The sequence below is a fragment of the Acipenser ruthenus genome, chromosome 1 (assembly GCF_902713425.1).
Source record: "Acipenser ruthenus chromosome 1, fAciRut3.2 maternal haplotype, whole genome shotgun sequence".
Classification (NCBI taxonomy): domain Eukaryota; kingdom Metazoa; phylum Chordata; class Actinopteri; order Acipenseriformes; family Acipenseridae; genus Acipenser; species Acipenser ruthenus.
This window is the reverse complement of record NC_081189.1, coordinates 71,815,256-71,837,130: the sequence shown is the minus strand read 5'-3', so window position 1 is coordinate 71,837,130 and position 21,875 is coordinate 71,815,256. Positions and strand designations below refer to the sequence as shown.

The following is a 21,875-nucleotide window of genomic DNA, read 5'->3' as shown; positions in this document are numbered from 1 at the left end:
CTGTATCCTTGAGCAAGGTACTTTACCTAGATTGCTCCAGTAAAAACCCAACTGTATAAATTGGTAATTGTATGTAAAAAAATGTAAAAACTAATGTGGTATCTTGTAACAATTGTAAGTCGCCCTGGATAATAATAATAATTATAGAGAGGGAGTTATTTTATTTTGTATTTTAGTCAGATGTGTGTTATGTGTCCCGCGGCGCCCCCCACCTCCTCCCCCATTTATAACGCTAATATTGTGTGTCCCCCAAGACCCGCATTATAGCGAGGGAGCACTGCATTAAAACATTGTGTGCTTTTTTTTTTTTTTTTTTTTTTTTTTTTAATTTAGTCGGCCCCAATTTTTTACCCCAGTTTTTCTCCCAATTTTGTATACCCAATTATTATCTGTATCCTCGACTCACCACTCGCAACCCCCCCCGCCGACTCGGGGAAACGGCAGCTGGAACACGCGTCCTCTGAAACGTGCTCCTGCCAATCCGTCATTTATCGCACTGCGGATCCACAGTGAGCCCACCAGACCTATAGTGCTGGAGGACAACACAGATCTGGAGGCTCCACTGCAGAACCACAGACGCCCTGTCGGCCACAGGGGTCGCTGATGCGCAGTGAGCTGTGTATTCCCCTGCGGACCTAAGCCCTCCCTACCCGGGCGGTGCAAGGCCAAATGTGCGCCGCCCCCTAGGAACCCCCAGTCGTGGTCGGCTGTGACATAGCCTGGATTCGAACTTGCGATCTCCAGGCTATAGGACGCATCCTGCTCTTAATGCGGAGCACCTTTACTGGATGCACCACTCGGGAGCAAACATTGTGTGTTTTACTAGCATTGCTATTTACATCAGTTCCTGGAGTATATATAGTATGTAGACACAAAACTGAATAGAACACTAACACTGTTGAAGTATATCAGATACTAAAATTAATAATTATAATTGTACGTTAAGCATATAAAAGACAACAAGAGAGAAACAGCATATCGTACCTCAGTGTCATTGATAAAAAAGCGAGATCGGTCAGTGAGTCCTAAAACCTGCTCCTGTTAAAATACACAAGGAAATCACAGATCAAATTCAACCAAATATACATAGAAATGTAACGTTTGTTTGTATATTATTATTTTACTCATTGATCTCAGACAAATGACAAGCCAAAGACTTTTTGATAATTAATAATTCAGCGTATCACCACAAAAACTTTGGGTTGCTATTAGTTGTCTATTGATGACTTAACAGTGTAAGCATTGAACATCTTAAGTATTAAATGTAAGAACACATAGACACTGGAAATGGTACTGAGCCTTACCTCCCCTGCGATAGTGCCTAGGGCAGTCTGAACACAAGGCTGAGGGAACTGGGTAACACAGCCACTGCTGTTCCGCCACACTTCAACAGGTGACCCTGAAGACTCTACAGGGTAAGAGTCTACAGTTACAAGACAAGTATGTTACTTACATACTGCAGTAAATACAAACCTAGCGCAAGCAATATGAAATGAAAAATGTGTGTATTCTTAATGTTCCTGTTAATATTCCCAGGGACATGATTCTCAGCAGGTGACACTCACTCTAGTTCAAGTCACTAATTTAGGACCCTCAGGGGTGACAATTGAGTACCACTGCTCTAGCTACCCAATGTCAAACACAATAGTTTAGTTTCTTTTGTAATGTGTACAGTATATTCAGTGTTATCACTATGCCTACAGAGATACAGACACAGGAATATTGACTGTTTTCCACATCTGGTTCTGTGGGTTACAACCTTGACTAGAACAAATCCCAGTCGATAACAACACAAGATAATGGAGATTATAAAAGGTAACAAAAGTATTTTCGTTTTTTTGTTTCTTTTAGTTTGTGGCAGATATCTGTATTCATGCCAGGCGCTTGATTGACATCACTGAAGGGGCCATCTTTCAATCCAAACCTTCAGTCTGTCTGCTAAGGTGCCCACTGAGTGCATCTGAAGTAAAACTCTATTATTAGATACAGCCCCAACCCAAACAACAAGTTGTACACGTTTCCTTTCCCCAGTTCTACACGTACACATGTACTATACAATTATAAAACAACAAGTCAACCTAGAAACCTCTGGCTGCGTAAACTACGGAGTGTTTATTCCATTACGGACCGAAGGGAGAGAACTGTAAATAAAATAAATAAATAAATAAATAAATAAATAAATAAATATACAGTCAACTCTCGATTATCCGGGGTAATGGAAGGGAGGGATGCCCCAGATAAAACAAAAACATGGAAAATGCAAAACTTAGACAACCCACACAGTATGCATACTGTACTTACTTTATAGTTTCTTAAGTAGTCAGTCATCATTTTTTTATTGATGTTTTCAAGCTGCTTGAAGAATCAGAGCTACTCGCGTATGAAATCAACTCTTCCTTCTTTTTTAAAATCACAAAACGTCTGTTCACCAATTCCATAGTCCACTGAAAGTTGTTTTATAGTACTACCTTCTTCCAGCTTCTCAACCATTTCAAGTCTGAATTGTTAAAACCACGCGTTTACTTGCCAAAATGTTTGCAGCCACAATGGCACACAAGTGCTACACTAGTAAATTTAAGTGAATAAACCGACCCGAGTGTTCTATGACAATTTTCTGCCGAAAAAACATCCGGGTATGGGTCGGGTCTCGGTTCCGGGTAGACCTCTAATATGGAATACTTGGAATGTACATTAATATCCACTGAGGACGACACTACCTTCAACAGCCCCTTCCTTGACACCTTAACTGTTACCTACCTCACTGAAAGTACAGTAATATAGCTGACAGAGGAAGTCTCTTACATAGAGTTACTAAACTACACACCAATAAACTTTACAAACATAAAAAAATCATTTTATATAACATGGCTGGAAATAAGACTTCCATTGCATAAAATCCAATCCTGGTTTTACGCTAAGTTTAATTAAGACACAGCTACTCTTGTTACCTATTCACTGTGGCTAATCAGGCTGGTATTAAAACCTGGAATGGGCGAAAATGGTATGCAATAGGAGTCTTATTTCCATCGCTGTATAAGAAGTTTAGAGATCTACCATCAAATAACATTTTTATATTCAATGCTGCTGTGAATTTTTTTTTTCCTTTTTTTAAACTGGATCTCATTGTAGAATCTATCTTGCATTCCTTCAAATCCAACGACAGAATGGCCGGGCAAATCACACCTTTCCAAATTAAGTTGCTAAGCAGATGTGTAGCTTGATCTAAGGAAAGTAAACCTCTGGATTCAGCCGTTTCATTTAGGTTGCTTTACATGCTTTAGTTTCCATAGAGTGTACATGTTATACAAACAGAATACTCCATGAACTTATGTGGAGTGCTGTGGCTATTTCACTCATGAGGATGGCCATAGACAACCCGGGTTATTCAGCCATCCTTGTTGGTGGAATAACTGCAGCATTCCATAAACGTTCATGGTGTATCCGCTATATATCCTAATGGTTCATGCACTGTACTGACCCCACAAGTATCTCATTATCTGTCCATCCTCCAGCTGCACAGCCACTGTCCTGGTCTTCTGGTTGTAACAAACACTGATCACATGACCGTCTACCGGAATAGCCGACCTGAAAACAACCCGCAGCCCCCCCAGACGACAGGTCACTGCAGTGTAAACGCAGGATGCTACCTATTAGTTTATTAAAGAAGGTATGTGATACTGAGTAAGAAGAAACAACATGGTTCACAAAGATAAAAAAAAAAACATATTGCAATATACTCCACTTTGCATTTGTATAGCACAGCCAGCCAATGCATGTGTCCTGTTTTCCATACCTGACTTCCATGTGATCTGCCCCTGTAGGGGCCAGCTGGAGGATGCAAGACTGGGAGGTCCGCTCTCCAGGACTCACAGCCAGGAATGTGTCCTTCTTAAGCCAGGTCAGAAGGCGCAGCTGTAGAGGATTGCCCCCCTCGGCATTCTTCCCAAGCACAACACTGTGAGGTCACAACACATTAGATAATGCGTCAGGCTGCTCACAGTTCAGCTCAAGTTTTAAATGTTTAAAATGTGCAGTATCTCTACTGAAAGAGGCAACTGAAAACAAAAAACACTTACCAGTATTTTAATACCCATATCATCAAACACTAACATTCTGAAGTAAAACCGTAAGAACCAAAATCAAGAAGGAAACATTTTGGCTAGCAACCACTGTATCAGCAATAAATTAACTTTTATATTGCTGTGGTCAAAAATAAAACTTTTATATTGCCTTGCTTGTTTATCATTATAATAATTTTTCCTTTCTAATTGGAAGTTGTTGTTTCAAATGACACTATGTAACTAACCTCCAATACAATCCCTTGTAAATAATAAGAATTAAAAAAAAAAAAAAATAGTAAGCCCCTTTTTTTTGTAAATCTAAATCAGTTTTATTGCCAAAATAGTATTTGAGTTTATTTTTATTGTTAGTTACCTGTATACTTGCGGAATTAACCTGGCGCTTTTATGTTTATTATTATTTTTATTATTATTTATTTAGCAGACACCTTTATCCAAGGCGACTCACAGAGACTAGGGAGTGTGAACTATGCATCAGCTCCAGAGTCACTTCCAACATCTCACCCAAAAGACTGGTTACAAGCCCTTTTCTTTAACCATTGGACACACAGCCTTCTCTAATTAGCCACAAAGTATTGCTAATGCTCTTTCCTCTACCAAATAACTTTCCTTATCTATTTTATTTTTCTACCTTTCTATCATGTACTGCTTGGTACTGTAGTAGATGTGACGTAATGTTTAATGTCCAATTGAAAGATTTTTTTTTTTTTTTTTATACCAGTATACCAGTATTTTTTTCCTTGACAAAGCTCCGCCCATCATTTAACAGGGCAATTCAGTTTACTCCAGGTAGTTTTTTCAGGTTTACAAAAAATGTAAACGTGGCAGCCTCAGTACCGTGTATGAAGATATGATCTTGAAGCATGAGGTCTTCCAGAAGCCAAAAAGACACATGATCGCAATATGGCAGCCATCTTAGGTCACAAGTCAAAGTGAAGGGTGGTGTTAGATTTTGGCCAAGGAGTTTCCTGAACACTAAACAATTCCAAGTTCCAAGTTTAAATGTTTTTTTTTGGTTTTTTTTCAACTTATTGTTTATTTGTTTTGGTTTTTGTAGTAAAAGAACAATAGAAAAAGGATAAAGAAAATAAATATAAATAAAAATAACATATTGTAAAATAGGATTTTTTTGTGGCAACTTAATTTCACTAATGGCCTTCAAGGTCCATTTTTGCTGCAATAAATGTTTGCGCTTCTTTTTCTTTTAATGTACAGCACATGTATGAATAATATATTTCACGGCACATTAATTTTGATTTTTAATAAACGCGAAATTAGCAAACATTTCTTGCTCGCGAAATTTTCTTGTTTTACAGTACATAAATAGTATACATTACATTCAAATCACACAAAAGTTTAAATGTTTTATGACAGGGTTCTCCAATCCTGGTCCTGGAGGGCCGATGTCCCTCCTGGTTTTTGTTCCAACTGTAGACTAAATTACTTAATTGGACCAATTAAGTGCTTATTAGAAGCTTAATTTGTCCAATTAATTAATTTAGTCTACTGTTCGAACAAAAACAAGGAGGGACACCGGCCCTTCAGGACCAGGACTGGAGACCCCCGTTTTATGATATTAGTAGTTGTAGAGGTGTCCATTGCGGTCTTGCAAACTCATACAAACTCCACTCTCAGGGGTATTTAATAATAAAAATAATAACAATTAAAGAAATACCTGTATGTTTTATCCAGTACAGGAGTAGCTGTGGTAACTTTAAACCCATTTCCCCCGACTGCTCCGATTTTAACTGTTGAATCTTTACTGGTATCGTTACCTGAATAAACAAAAGAAAAACACTCTCAAAAACAACCTTAACAGTTTTGGATAAAGCACACATTTAGGACATTTATGGGGTTCTTATTTTTTAAATGTCTCACAACTCAAAACCGTTGACACTGTGTGGTATTGGCTGTGAAATTTAAGCGGCTGCACCTGACAGGAGACAGGTGAAATACACTATTTCAAGAAAAAGAATCCATAAGGTTTGTAAGAATAAGCCTTACATCCATTTTATAACAGGCTTGTTTTAAATAAAAGACCAAGACAGTAAGGTATAGGCCCTGCTAGACGCTCACCGTGTCTGTAGATGGAGAGGCGGCTGTCAGCTGTGAGCACAGCTAGCTGGTTGGTACTCCCTGGCTCGGGGTGGAAGGTGACCTGGTTCACCGCACATGGCAGCTGGAGCTGGTAGGTACACATGGGAGGGGGCACCACACACTGTCGGAACGTGGTCACTAGGACCTTGTCTGAAACGCACAAGCAACTTCAATTAAATCCTCAGATGTTAATTCAGGGGGCCTGCCCTGATTCTAGTGAAATATGTTTTACTAGAATGGTGTAGGACATAAAGTTTGGTAATGTTTCTGTACATTTAAGTTTTATTTTTCCAAAGCAACTCATATGAAGCTCACCTTATAAACAAACACAACAGATCAAACAGAGGACCTAAACACTCCCACGCCTAACTTATTAACACATAAAAGTAAGGAACAGTTTTCAAGTATCTTGGTTTCTTTAAGAACAAAAGGGACTAGTTTAATTTTTTTAAAGGGGTATTTCAGTAATTCATAAATTAAATATAACACAAAGAATATTTATTCTTATTTTGTAACTTGGTAGCATTTTAGATTACGGGAAAAACATAAGCAGATAATAACTACCAACATTTCTTGCTCTTATGTGGTTATGTTTGCAATTCAATGGAAATGGCCATGCTGTTACCATGTAATTACATCAGGTAACACAATGTTCTTCACAAGGCCATTTCCATGCAAGCAGTCCTATGATGCAAGAACGCTTTTAAACCACTGGTAATTGCTCAGTTTGACACTGTAATTACATACTTATTTATTCCCTGTGATATAAAGTGCTACTAAAGAAACAGCAGATTTTAACTGTTTGCAGTTTAAAGTGATGGTAACTAAAAAAAAAAAGAATTCCATAAATCATACCTGCTGTGAACTTATATTAGTTATATAGGTCTCAAATGTGCAGTAAACAAGTATTTCCATTTTAAAACCCGATATATGGTGCTACACTTGGGTAAGGAACTCTTTCTCTGCAAGCTGTGCTTTCAGTTAGTGTTGCATTTGCTTTATAAATTCACCTGGAGGGTGAAATTGTCCCCACCGCTTCAATAGCTATCATAAACCAAACAGCTGCTTCCCCTAATGACTGACATGCTTCCAGTCAGTACCACGCTTTGATCCAGAAGACACTGCTTAGGTAAAATGACCCAGGAAGTACTAGTGTAAAAGATTACCTGAGAATAAGGCATAGAAACTGAGAACCTGATATCATGGTTTAAAAAGAAAATACATGTTTGCTATATATATATATATATATATATATATATATATATATATATATACACACACAGACGTGCTCAAATTTGTTGGTACCCTTACAGCTCATTGAAATAATGCTTCATTCCTCCTGAAAAGTGATGCAATTAAAAGCTAATTTATCATGTATACTTGCATGCCTTTGGTATGTCATAGAATAAAGCAGAGAAGCTGTGAAAAGAGATGAATTATTGCTTATTCTACAAAGATATTCTAAAATGTCCTGGACACATTTGTTGGTACCCCTTAGAAAAGATAATAAATAATTGGATTAGTGATATTTCAAACGAATTCGTTTCTTTAATTAGTATCACACATGTCTCCAATCTTGTAATCAGTCATTCAGCCTACTTAAATGGAGAAAAGTAGTCACTGTGCTGTTTGGTATCATTGTGTGCACCACACTGAACATGGACCAGAGAAAGCAAAGGAGAGAGTTGTCTGAGGAGATCAGAAAGAAAATAATAGACAAGCATGGTAAAGGTAAAGGCAACAAGACAATCTCCAAGCAGCTTGATGTTCCTGTGACAACAGTTGCAAATATTATTAAGAAGTTTAGGGTCCATGGAACTGTAGCCAACCTCCCTGGGCGTGGCCGCAAGAGGAAAATCGACCCCAGAGTGAACAGAAGGATAGTGCGAATGGTAGAAAAAAAAACAAGGATAACTGCCAAAGAGATACAAGCTGAACTCCAAGGTGAAGGTATGTCAGTTTCTGGTCGCACCATCCGTCGCTTTTTGAGCGAAAGTGGGCTCCATCGAAGAAGACCCAGGAGGACTCCACTTTTGAAAGAAAAACATAAAAAAGCCAGACTGGAATTTGCAACTCACAATCCTTCTGGGAGAATGTCCTTTGGACAGATGAGTCAAAACTGGAGCTTTTGGGCAAGTCACATCAGCTCTATGTTCACAGACGAAAAAATGAAGCTTTCAAAGAAAAGAACACCATACCTACAATGAAACATGGAGGAGGCTCGGTTATGTTTTGGGGCTGCTTTGCTGCACCTGGCACAGGGTGCCTTGAATCTGTGCAGGGCACAATGAAATCTCAAGACTATCAAGGCATTCTGGAGCGAAACGTACTGCCCAGTGTCAGAAAGCTCTGTCTCAGTCGCAGGTCATGGGTCTTCCAACAGGATAATGACCCAAAACACACAGCTAAAAGCACCCAAGAATGGATAAGAATAAAACATTGGACTATTCTGAAGAGGCCTTCTATGAGTCCTGATCTGAATCCTATCGAACATCTATGGAAAGAGCTGAAACTTGCAGTCTGGAGAAGGCACCCATCAAACCTGAGACAGCTGGAGCAGTTTGCTCAGGAAGAGTGGGCCAAACTACCTGTTAACAGGTGCAGAAGTCTCATTGAGAGCTGAAGAAAACGTTTGATTGCAGTGATTGCCTCTAAAGGTTGTGCAACAAAATATTAGGTTAGCAGTCCCATCATTTTTGACCATGCCATTTTCATTTGTTTTCTTATTTACAATATTATGTTGAATAAAAAATCAAAAGCAAAGTCTGATTTCTATTAAATATGGAATAAACAATGGTGGATGCCAATTACTTTTGTCAGTTTCAAGTTATTTCAGAGAAAATTGTGCATTCTTCGTTTTTTGTGGAGGGGTACCAACAATTTGAGCATGTCTGTATATATATATATATATATATATATCTTTCAAAACTGCACATTTGAGACCTATATACCAATGGAAATGCACAAACTGTAAGAGTTATGGAATTATGTTGTCAGCTAGTCCCTTTAAAGCTGAGTGAGTGATGGTAAGAATTTCTGGAATTGTGCAAACCAACCTAATGTGGCGACTCAAATACCAAACACAAACTATTTATTTTGTGTAGGTACAGTGCAACACATCTGTCATGGGCGATATATTTATTACACTGATACATAAATAAAGGTGTGTGTTCTGCTTCCCCTTACCTCCATCTATAACAGCCACATTAGCAGCATCCTCAGAGTCCTCCCCAGTACTGCACTCCGTGCTCCAGTACCAGTCATAGCACAGGTACTGCCATCCGCTGCTCAGGACATGCAGGCGATAGGGAGTCTCCGGATCCCAGCTCACAGACACCAAAGCACTCTCCGGAGCATTCCCGAAATGAAGACTCTGCTTCAAATACCAATGGTAGTTCCCTACTGTCCACAACTGGACTGCAAAACATGAAAAGACAAGCCCCCTTAAAGCAGCCTTCACACCCCTTTGCAGTATTACATTCTCAACACCCACTGCTGCTGCGTATGGTACCACAAGTGGCTACACATTTCTATATGGTTACACAATCAAGTCATTTTCACAGCTCTTGTGTGAAAGTTGAAAAGGTGAAGAATAAAGGGAGGCATTCTCTGCAAACATGAATTATGGTGAGTGAAGGAAATGTGTCGCCTAACAATACATAGCCAATAACCGGTGTCCAGTTGCTGTATAAATCAAATGCAACAACTTTGGCTCATACCATAGGTGTTTGGTTTGCTGTGTCCATCTGAGGGTATATCTTCCAGCCAGATTGCCAGCACTGTCGAGTCACTGTTCCACAGCAGCTCCTTTACCTAAACACCATAACAGCAGAGTTAAACGTGCAATGGTAAAAAAATCAATACATATCTTTTCAATCAATCTTATGCTATGTTTCCATTGGCACCATGAATCCACTCTGTAACATTCAATCTTATTCCAATATCAAACTGGGACCACCTATTCAAATTGAAGACTACAATCCTATCAGCAACATACACAAAGGTCAAAAATAAAGATGCAACAATTAATTGATGCAATGATTATTAATCATCCATCCTTAAATTTATCGAGCTACAATTACATATTGGTGAATCGCCGCATTAAATTAGACCCTGGTTTGAGGTCTCCCATTGCCACTTAGCTTTATAACATTGGTAATATAGTTGTGACTTGCTGTTTATTATGCACAGCAGTGTTTTCAGTTATTGGATCTTCTGATAATCCTAATGTCATGAAAACTCTTAAACTAGAATGTTTTTGATGCATGGTTTATTGTTAATAAATGCGTATGTGATAATCGATTCAGAAATTAGGTTGATGATTGCACTACAAGTCAAGTCTCTTTATATCATATTACCTATAACTGCCATTTAGAATTCAATTACCTACCCCCAATATGTTCATTTTAATAAAATGAAATCACTGCTCTCAGTTCTGCCTACGTGTATCTTATCTTCAATTCACAGTTTAAAGCAGTGGATGCTGACTAGGTACTGTAAATGACTTGGAATTACTGTTTATTGATTTTCCCGTTTTCAGAAAAACAGAATACAACAAAATCATTAATATAGTTGTGCATACATTTACAAAACCATCAATGCATCAAATGCAAAACAATGCCTGGTGCCCCTATGCTGCTTGATGTATGATTTCTGACAATATGCAGGTGGGGGTTGTTGTCTAAATGGTGACTGCTTGGTTCAGCACTAGAATTCACAATTTACCTTGACTTGATCCTTGCCAAACGGAAGGGTGAATTCTCCATGCAGAAGCCCATTCCTCTCGAAAAACACCACGTCATGTTTGTTAGGTTTCCTCTGTGTCGATGCAATCAGACTTCCAGAGGGTCTAAAACAAAAAGGTGTAGTTCTCTTTAAATAAACATGTGCATGCATGTTTGATTGCCTCAGTGCACATTAGTCAAACACACAACTCAGCATAGACGGAGGATTCTTTGAGAGGGGCTAAGGATTGAACTGCAGGGGATGTGCTTGCAGGACTATGGGGGGCAATCACATCTGACCATACCATTTTCCTAATCTTTCATGAAAAATAACTTCTGCAGGTGTTACCATTTCTTGGGTAATGTAGCTTTTCAGTATTGACTTTATCAAGAAATATATATGTTATACTTCCCATGACCGCACTTACTGCCAAAACATAATAGTGTGAATGAACAAAAAAAAAAAAAAACAATTAGGTGTGGTGTTTTGTACTTTCAATTGAATGGGTACAGTATTAGCCCCAAGGTTGGCATTGCAGAAATTACATAAAACAAAAAAATGAACACAGGACAAGGTACCAACAGGCATTTACTAACCCTTTCCTGAAGAGAATAATTTAAGGACAACACTACTATTTCTCAGTAAGTTAAATGACACAACCTTCAACAAAATGTTACAAAATTAAACAGTGTACACACACTCAACCACCAGATAACGGTAAGCAGGCCTATCTTCCCTATTTCATGCAGTTTAGCTGCATATAAATATTTCTGAAATATCAGCTGAAACAAGGTTCTGCTGTTACTCACTTCCAGCAAAGTGATTGTTCCAGCCCATTGACATTCTCGCTAGTAGACTGCAGAACACACTCTCTGTTCCAAACCCTCACCTTCCGGGCACCTGGAAACAAAATGAACTGTGCATTGATTTCTTTTTTTTTTTTTTTTTTTTTTGCTAGTATTATTCACCCATTGAAAATTCACAAAGCTGTTATGATATTAAAGTAAAAAAAAGTAGGATAAAGATATACCTTTAACACTATTGTTATCATCATCATCATCATCATCATTATTATTTGTAGTCTTTTGAGGTTCATTTTGTAAAGTCTTTTGAGGCCTTGGGCCAAATTTATCAAGGTTTTAACACCAAAATGCAATTTTCTCAAGTCCAACTGTTAATTTTACCAAACACATTTTAGAACAAAGTCGTATCAACGCTGCTTGCAACTAGTTATTAACAGTTTTATCATTGACACTGTCGTTTTACAAATGGTAATGTCCCTTAAAAGACATAAAAGTGCGTGCGTGTGTATATTCTGCTCTGCACTTGGCAAGTATGCTAATGGTTATTTTTTTTAAACATAACTGAAGTCTATTATCAGAATGGGGCTGATGACAGGCACATACCAGTCTCTGGGCATACAGCACTCAATGCAAAAAGCTGGCCATCTCCCCTCCAAGTGACACGCGGTCTTTGGTCATCCCAGGGCACAGCGGGCTGTACCTCCTGATAGATAAGGGAGAGAGAATGTCATGTCTACTCATAACACTTAGGGGTAGTTTCACAGATCCTGATTAAAACTAATCTTTAAGTGCCTTACTTTAGATGACATTAGGTTGTCCAAGATTAGTGCTAGTTGGGGTCGAGACAAGGAGTTCAATCTCATCCTACTAGTCGTTTCAACGAGACCAGAATGACTTTAATGTACAGCAGAACTTTTATGTTTTTTTCATCAAAAGGTAAAAAAAACAAAAACAAAAAAAAAATCATAAGTAATATTTTTTTCCTATTTTGAAAAGTAATAATTTAATAGAATGTAACTTTTATATTACACAATAAAAAATGTTTGCTAATAAATCCCATTAGAAAATAACTTAATATACTTTCTCAACTACAGTAGAACCTGTCATATCCAATATTTAATTAATTCCAGGGGTCCATCGGATATGTAAAAATATTGCATCTCAGAGGGAGGTGTTATACTACAATGTAGTTGCTTTACTAATGTTGGGGTATTATAAACTAACAATGTCAGGTACATCACTGTGTCTAAACACCCAAGTACAGTACTGCACATGTACTATACAAAGAAAATCTGTGAAAATTCTTGCAAAACAAAACACTGCAATACAGTATTTGGCAATTTACAAAACAGCATTCCACAAACAGTTCTTAACATGTTTTCTCAGTCTATGCCAAAGTAATCTGACAGGGTTTTTTTGCACCCTGCGTGTTAACCTGAGACAGAAACAAAAACATCAAAGAGCGCATACAAATACAAACTGGCTGAAACAAAATGATTGTTTCAGCTTTTTATCTACTTATATTAATCCTTTGCTTTCTTGTTTCCTTTTATTTAACATGGTTAAACTGGGCTGGGGTTTACATGAAGTGACAGCATGTAAGTGAAACTGAATTCCCAGATGCACCATCTTTTTTCTTTCTTTGCAACTGAATCCATTCTGTCCTGCTAAAAGCTGAATTTACTAATTTAGACCAATAATAAAATGTGTATTGATCCGTTTCCATCAGTACCGTTCAGATGGTAGCAGCATGTGTAAATGACACCTGCCAGAGGTTAATAGAGGGTATCGGATCTTAATGGATTGGATATGATTGGATAAGTTCTACTGTAATTTATTTAGTACGTCTGAATGTGTTGACAGGAGGTACACAGGACTTACTGTCAGTTTGCGCTGGGCAGCTTGCTTGCCTTCTGATCCATGGAACTGTGTTTCTTTCTTCCCCCAGCCAACAGTGACAAACTTTCCTGGGAGAAACAAGATTCTCATACTGGTTCAGACAAGAAAACAACACTTTGAAATATGCACGCCTTACCTTATAAAGTGAACTGATAAAAGGTTTTCTGTACTTTGGTAAACTAATAGCATCTGTGCATTTTTTAACGCTGTTTATGTTTTGACTGATATGTTCAGTTTGATACTTAAAATAGAAATTTGCAAAGCAATTTCTCCTACTGATTAATTAATGTATATGTGAAAAAGTTCTATCATTGATATGGCAAGTGGTTAAAACAATGTGTCAGTGAAACATTTTTACTGGAGAGGACTGGGAATGAAATATAAATATGCTGGAATATATATAATCATACATAGCTGTGAATTTATATATGGTCATGTATATCAAACATTAAGACAATAACCATCCTGAAACTTAAGTCACATCATCTCAATACGGCAGTCACGGTCTCATTTAGCATGCTCATTTAGCATGACAAAGTCGACTCAGTCAAAGGACCGCCTCGTACTGTTGAGCATGTTTCAGGAAAAATATAGAATCAAAGTTATAATAGATGTGTTGAGTACCGCAGAATTCTATCTTTGGGCTAGATGTTATTATCTGATTTCATTCAGCCCTACCTTCACCAAAGTCCTCTTGATGTATCTTCACTTCAGTAATCGGTTCAAAGTCCTTTGTCATCATGATTATGGTCTCCTGTCCTACAGACATCAACCACAGTTTGCCACAATAATGTTTTATAACTTACACTGAAATACAGAATGTATATTGACAGTTTGTTACACTCCCCTACCCCAGGTAGAATATTGCTTTTAACTTTGATGCTAGGTGAGCCAAATAGCCATGCTTATCCTACTACTTTTATCAGCATTAGATGCTTACATTTCATCTTCATGCTATGTCTTAGATAAGGAAGCACAAAACAAAATTGAAAAAATTATTGTTTTTCCAAAAGATGTTTTTTTTTTCCTACTCATAATTTACTGGTAATATTAATAAGGATGAGATTTTCAACACAGGGTTTTAAAAGGTGTATTAGTATACTTTCAAAGTAAAACCTAATTTTAGTACTGCATGGGGTTACTATATTGCTTTTTCGCATGCATACTTCCCCATGATTATAAAAATAGTAAATGCTAGCCGAAACAATTGCCAGCTTGTTAAAAATGTTAAAATTGTGGATGAGGCTATTATAAATTCAGCGGAACAGTAGTCATATTGATATCCTTGTTCAATAGTCTCTCTGTGCACTAATGAATGGTCCTCACCTGTAGTGAGGATAACAAGCTCTTGGTCTGGACTCCAGCTCATGCCTGTAAGTCCACTGTCCACACTGCCAACACATTCTAGCTGAAAAACACAAGAAAATAGTTAATCACACAAGAAAGTATTTTAATTGCCCCCAATTAAAAGGTCCACATTTATTCAATTGTATGACCAAATAGTATTTATTGTATACAAGCTCATTCAAACTAATAAAAGTTGAATGTTTGAATAAGGCAGAGTATTTAGGCCTTGATGGGAGAGAGAGACAACGCCTCAGATTAGTACAAATGTGCTACACACCATCCAATCATCACTTTAAAACCACTGTTCAACAGTATCATGGATACCGTTATATAATAGTTCTGTCAGTATAATGGTCCCATTACCTGACTTGTGTTCAGGTTACACAGTATAACATCCCCGGTTGCTGTTGCCACACAGACTGACTCCTGGTCTGGCAGATCCTGAATCCCAATGACCACTCCACTGCCATCTTCAGGGAGATAGTTATCTGAAGTGAGGGATACCTCGTTTACCACCTGCACGCACAAAAAAACCAAAGAGATGTTCATTCTAAAAATGTTCGGTACACAGACTTAAATAATAACAGCAGCCTCGCCATTATTATTTTATTAAAATAGTGAAGATTCCCTGGTGATGGTATGGTTCTCTTCGAATGCAGTAGTGCAGATTTTTTTTTTTAAAAGTTGCTGCAGTTTCTAGGTACCTTTTGCTTGCTATACTGTAGGCCACTCTCAGACTACGTGACCAGCTGCAAAGGCACGTACTGTTGGTACTTTTAATACACTTTCTTTGCCTTGAAATCAGAACATTTCCATTTACTGCTGACAAAGGACATATCAGATGCTGCTACCTCTGACCATTGTAACAACCCTTTGGTTGATTTATTCTGTTAGTTGCCTATGGTGACTGTACTACACAAGGAAATGAAAAAGAAATGCAGTTACAACTGCGCAAAACCAATGAGAAGAGCTCCATACAACATACCTACATTACAATAATTGGACCTGATCTGAAGCTATGACCTCTTCCAGCTTGCCATAAGTACTGATCTATTTATATTACCTGCTCCCCTCTGGGGTCAAGTTCAGTAATGCCGCGGTCTGATCCCACAAGTACCGTCCCGGAATCCGAGCGTATTGTGAAGCACTGTGGGCTGCCAAAACCCTGCAGACTGTGGCACTGCAGGCTCTTCAGCAGTTTAAGATTGCGCATGGCCTCTAAGTGAAGAAAAATGAAGTCACTATAGTGTACAGAAGACTTTACAAACGTAAATACGTTGTTACTTTAGACAAGTAATCCCTATCACTGCGTTATGTCTCAAAATATCATAGATCACAGACCAGTGATTGAAGGGACGATGTACTAAGAGAAAAAAAACACTGCAAATATTTTCCTTTTTTCAGTTTCTTATTGACATTTGTTTTTATTATTATTTTAAAACCAGTCAGAATGCATTGATTTACACTTTCTAAAAAGCATATTTAAAAAGCAATTCAATGTGGCTGTAGATTGACTTTTAAAACTATACAGTGTATTTCGACTCCATCAATAGGTACTTATTTTCTTTTTAAAATCGTATTACTAAAAAAATGACATTACTATATTTAAGTTTGAACGTAGTTTTTTTTTTTTTTTAGTTGATAGCATCAAATTTCATCCTCACACGTAGTTTTAAACTCATTACATTACATCGTTATAATCATCATAGCGACATGTACGTTGTCGCCAGTGTGTATTATTATTGTTATTTAATGCTCAGTGAAATATGTTTCAACACACAGAAATAAATAAGCGGTCATAGTCACTTAAGATAAAAACACATTGTTGAAATATGGAAAGCGGGAGCTGCAGTATTTTGAGTATATCATGGGAACATGATATACGGAACCACAACTCAATTTGACAATTACATTTAATTAATCACTTTTAACGCAGATGAAACAAGTCCAAATACTCTTACGGATAATTGTGAAAAAACATATGTACCTGTTTTAACAATTCTTCTTAGAAACAGCTACAAGTACTGTACACTTCACATATACAGGAACCACGCTTAAGACCTCCTAACTCTGAACTCTTGACATGCCTTGAATACACGAAACTATTTTAGAACTGGCTCCCTCTTCAGTTGTGGAAGTGAAATGCAGGTTTCACGAAGAGACTTGATAATCTGCATCTCAGATTGTCCCAATACGACGGTACTTGTTGGACAAATGTGTAAATATTATAATACCAACAATGTTATGTTCACGAACAATGTTTTCTCTTCTTGATACAGCAGAATGTTGCATTAATATATTTGAATATAACATCATTTCACATAGTACCTTATGTTGAGTAGTAATTTGTATTTTCAATTGAAATGTCCTAGTTTAAAAAGTTGCCATATATTCAGAATTAATATAAAATCCATTCCATTGTTTAAATCTGTTTAAACAACCGTTTTGGGAAAACCAAGTACAGTTTGAATAGAATTTGAGCTGCCTACCTTACATAAATGGTTAATAAATACCATGGAGCTACCATTACAATATTATTGTATTACCATGAAGAACTCTTTTACAACCACTATCTGAACCATTAGCATTACCGCAATGGATGTAGAGCAAGTATTGTGTGGTTCTGATTCAGTAACACAGTGGTACTGATTTATGTCACTAAGGTCATTTAACAAAGTACGCATAGCCAGTAAGTTACTTCCTAGCTTCCTCATAAAACTATTGTTACCTATATTATCATTAATGATCGTGCAACAACCACTTCACTCGTAAAGTTTTGCATGGGCTCTAAGATTCAGTTGATATGTAAAAAAACACCTCTGCAACTCTTGCGCATTGTGTTGTTCCATTGCTACTGTTTTATTAACTGTTCATACATGTTAACAAGTGTGATTCATTGTTTGTCAATGGTTAGTTTGTTAATGGTCACTTTTCTGGTACAGTATTGTTAGGCCCTTATTTAAAACCAGTTTATATTTATCTGTCAAAAGAACACCTTGTACTCTTAACAACAGCACAAACTCTATTGTGACACAATGCTTATACAGCTCTATATGACTGATTCCAAACATCAATCTAGGTTGTCTAGGAAAGAAAAATGGACATTCAATTTCAGATCAAAATTTTTTTTTTTAGTTCACTGTGACGAAAGTGCCCGCCCCTGTGTGTATTTTATGTGTTATGTGTTGTATGTTGCGTGTGTTAATGTTGGTGTATAGTCATTGGTACACGGGATATAAACGGGTCTGTGTTTCACGTGTGATTTAAAAATGTAGATTTATATTTAGGCACGAGGAGGGCAAAAATCACTTCACGTGCTGGTTAAATGTAATATGTGAGCACGGGGTTGCACAGAATTAATTCACGTGCTGGGATTCAAGTGAATAATTAATTAGTAATTGAACCCCAGCACAATAGTATATATAGATGCACATTTCTTTCACTCGGGGTTGGGTGTTCGAGAGTGGAGAACGGGTGAGAGAGAAGGAGAAATACATCTAAAAGTTAGTTTAAATATCAATTGCTATTACGTGCTGGTAGGACCAGCACGATACTTGTTTATTTAAAACTCACCGTGTTTGTTTGTGTGTCTGTCCGTGCACTGTCTGTTTACTGTGTAGTACGTTTTGTTTGTCTTCTTATTTTGGCGTATAGTGCCGTGTTTTGTGTTCAAACCTTTTATTTTCTGTGCTGTTTATTAAATACTGAGCGAAACCATTCGCTCAGCTTCACCAAACCACAGAGGTATGACACAGGCCCGGTTTTAAACTTTAAACTTTTAACTACAAGTATTTGGATACACAGAATTAAAAAGACAAGTATTGGGTTAAGAGCACACCTATTTTTTTGTAACTTTGACGGCCTTTTGTAAAAGTTTGAAGGCCTTTTGATACCCAGCATACACTGCAATACCCAGCAAAGTTATACACTGATATTCTGATAGCACAGCAATTCAAATGAAGTTTGTAATTGGTTGTGTTCCTCAAATACACAATAAAAAGTGATATTTATAGGGTATACAGTTATACAGCGATACAGTGGTTTCGGACATCTAAGAACAGGTACTGCGAGCATCTGGATTCATACTCAGAGGTACTCTGTAGCCTCCTGGGACATTCACAGCTTGTTTGACACCCTCTTGTAGTTGCCCGTTTCTGCATATAAAGCAAAATGCTGTTTGTCAATCTCTCTTTTTTCTTATAAATCAGTCTTTGCAAGAATCATTCCAAAAACACTTGAATCAGTTAGGCACTACAGGCCTTTAAATTGCAGTACCAATTTGCAAGTTGCTAAGTGGTTGCGTTCCTCAAATTTGCAGTGCAAAGTGATATCTTAAAGAATAGGGTATATAGTGCTTTTTTTCGCCTCCCCTCGCTTTTGGTGCAAAACTGTGCTCCAATACACTCAGGCTGATACTGTGATCACAAAACACTTGAATGGACTTAAATTGGTGCTTCTGTACTCTTTTTAGATGCACAACAATCTTAGCTAAAGAAAATGGGTTCCTTCGAGTTCGTAAGACCCACGACCGCCATTAGCTGAGCCTTACCCCGATGGTGTTTTTATAATGGGATTTGCCATAGGGAAGGGGGTGGTCTCTTATCGTACCCGTATCTCCACGACCTCTGGGCCAACAAACTCAGAAGGACATTCTTTGCGTGCACAAGAGTCTTAGCTAAAGAAAGACATCAGCCACGGGTTCAAACGCCACCCCACCGCCAGATGGTGGGCGTTGCCCCAAAGGGGTTTTATAATGGGATTTCCCATAGACATTTTTCAGGGTGCTGTATCTCGGGTGCCAACCTGGAGCTCAAAAGCTATTGGAAATGCAACCTTGACATGCCATCATGCTGAAAATGTGAAAATTTGTTAAAAATGTAGCATATGAAAACGGGTTGCTCCCTGTGAAACAGGGCCCCCAGACATGACCCTAGGAAGTTCAACCCGGTTTCTAGGCCCCGGGGTCATGGAGATATGACCCCGAAAAGGGTAGTTTTTGGACATTTTTGACAGGGCGTATCTCGGGTTCTGTGGGGGTTAGGAACTTGATTTTTTTTTTTGCGTTGGGGCCCCATGGGGCCCCGCACAAGGAGTCATCATTTTCATGGTTCAAATGCCAGGACGGCTTGGCAAAATGAATTTTTTCGTCATGACATGAGTTTTTGGGTGAACCACCACACCTTTTTAGGTGGTGGTTTGGGGTGCTCCCCTGAGTCTATATCACTTTGAATGGTGGTTCTACGTGCTCGGGTTCGAGAGATATGCCTGAAAATGTGTTTTATAACACTGCCATAGACATGAATGGGGCTGAATACCCGAAAATATATTTTGCAAAGAATTGCTAAGGTGGGTGTATGCGTGCAGGGGTTGCATGGTGGTGTGTGCGTGCAGGGGTTGCATGGTGGGTGTATGCGTGCAGGGGTTGCATGGTGGGTGTATGCGTGCAGGGGTTGCATGGTGGTGTGTGCGTGCCAGGATTGCATGGTGGTACACGTGTGTGGAGTGGAATTGGAGTTCAGGTTTTGCGCACAAGAGGGGCGGGGAAAAGACTGGGAAGGGTAGGGTAAAAGAAAAATTACTACAATCATTTATTTTCACTTTCGACTCCCAGTCTCCTTTCCCTCACTTTATGATTTTATTTTGTGATTATTTAATTATTGTCAAAATAAACGGCCTTCATCTACTCACAGTTGCAGTCTCATTTCTGTCCAAAAAGAACCTGAAACACTACAATATATTGATGGACGTTACATAAGAAAACGAGATGTCCTTTTTTCGGAATACCATGTTCCTTCTCAAAAATGTGTTTTAATATTAGCCTTTAATAAAGGGAAACGACTGCTTAAATTAATTTGTATGTATCTATTTCAGTGCAATGTAGTTTCTTCATGTAATAAGAAATACGTTTTTTAACATTTACATTTTTGTTTTTTTCATTAAAAAAAAAAAGATTTCTGGGGAGAGTAAAAAATACATGAACTTTGATTTATGTACTAAGGGTTACTCTCAAATGAATTCACGATCCAGTTTATGGTAAACTGTGCATGCATGACTTAGAAACTCGGCTGTCAGGTGATTCCCCAAAACTCGGCTGAATTCGGAAATGCAAAGCGGCCCAGAATTTCGGATGTTATCTAAAAACCAAGGCTGCAAAGAATTTGGGACGTTATCTAAAAACCAAAGCGGCCCAGAATTTGGGACGTTATCTAAAAACCAAAGCGGCCCAGAATTTGGGACGTTATCTAAAAACCAAAGCGGCCCAGAATTTGGGACGTTATCTAAAAACCAAAGCGGCCCAGAATTTGGGATGTTATCTGCAAACCAAATCGGCCCAGAATTTGGGACATTATCTGAAAAGTAAAGCGGCCCAGAATTTGCGACGTAAATGAAAACAGGGGCAGTCTAATGTAAAACTGTGATTACATTAGAGATAAACTAATGTATCCTGTAACAAAACTGCAATAGCGTATATGTTTTATATTAAAATATATCGCAAAAACGATTATAGATATATGCTACTTGAAAGAAAAAAGTACACCACCACAGAAAGCCAATTCTTACATTCATGCATAACATGATAATTTATATAAAGTAATTCCTCATAGTTTATAATATCAGTACAGTGTAATACCACATTATATTTTAATGGTAAGGTTGTGGAAAGCAGATCACTCTCTCTATCTGATCACAATCTTAAATATGCCTGCACGCTTTTCCACTCGTGTGACGACATATTCATGTGACAGACATGGACCAATCAAAACGCGAGACTGTTATGCGGTTCCATCCCAAAAAACCGGGCCTGTGTCATACCTCAAACCACACCTCTCTGTCTGTTGATTTCCTGCTTCTGGTCTGACACCACCCACTCCGGCCGTCTTTGTGACATTCACCTGTTCAGAACATGATACTGAATTTGCCTGCA

At 38.0% G+C, this 21,875-nt stretch overlaps 1 protein-coding gene across 2 annotated transcripts in view; it reads right to left on the bottom strand.

Annotated features, from left to right (window-relative positions):
* Positions 1–17,130, bottom strand: part of elp1 (elongator acetyltransferase complex subunit 1) — a 41,302-nt gene extending 24,172 nt beyond the window's left edge. Inside the window, exons 1-17 of one of the 2 annotated variants that reach the window (XM_059029115.1) lie at positions 16,938–17,130; positions 16,014–16,168; positions 15,314–15,466; positions 14,930–15,011; positions 14,282–14,362; positions 13,586–13,671; positions 12,308–12,407; positions 11,711–11,801; positions 10,902–11,025; positions 9,896–9,989; positions 9,363–9,593; positions 6,156–6,326; positions 5,755–5,854; positions 3,794–3,955; positions 3,479–3,585; positions 1,305–1,423; positions 985–1,038 (exon numbers count right to left, since the gene is read on the bottom strand). In XM_059029115.1, the coding sequence (XP_058885098.1) occupies positions 985–1,038; positions 1,305–1,423; positions 3,479–3,585; positions 3,794–3,955; positions 5,755–5,854; positions 6,156–6,326; positions 9,363–9,593; positions 9,896–9,989; positions 10,902–11,025; positions 11,711–11,801; positions 12,308–12,407; positions 13,586–13,671; positions 14,282–14,362; positions 14,930–15,011; positions 15,314–15,466; positions 16,014–16,163 (1,905 nt within the window). In that variant the 5' untranslated portion in view covers positions 16,164–16,168; positions 16,938–17,130. The remainder of the gene's footprint in view (positions 1–984; positions 1,039–1,304; positions 1,424–3,478; positions 3,586–3,793; positions 3,956–5,754; positions 5,855–6,155; positions 6,327–9,362; positions 9,594–9,895; positions 9,990–10,901; positions 11,026–11,710; positions 11,802–12,307; positions 12,408–13,585; positions 13,672–14,281; positions 14,363–14,929; positions 15,012–15,313; positions 15,467–16,013; positions 16,169–16,937) is intronic. The other variant, XM_059029117.1, reaches the window with a different exon arrangement.
* Between the last annotated feature and the right edge of the window lie 4,745 nt (positions 17,131–21,875).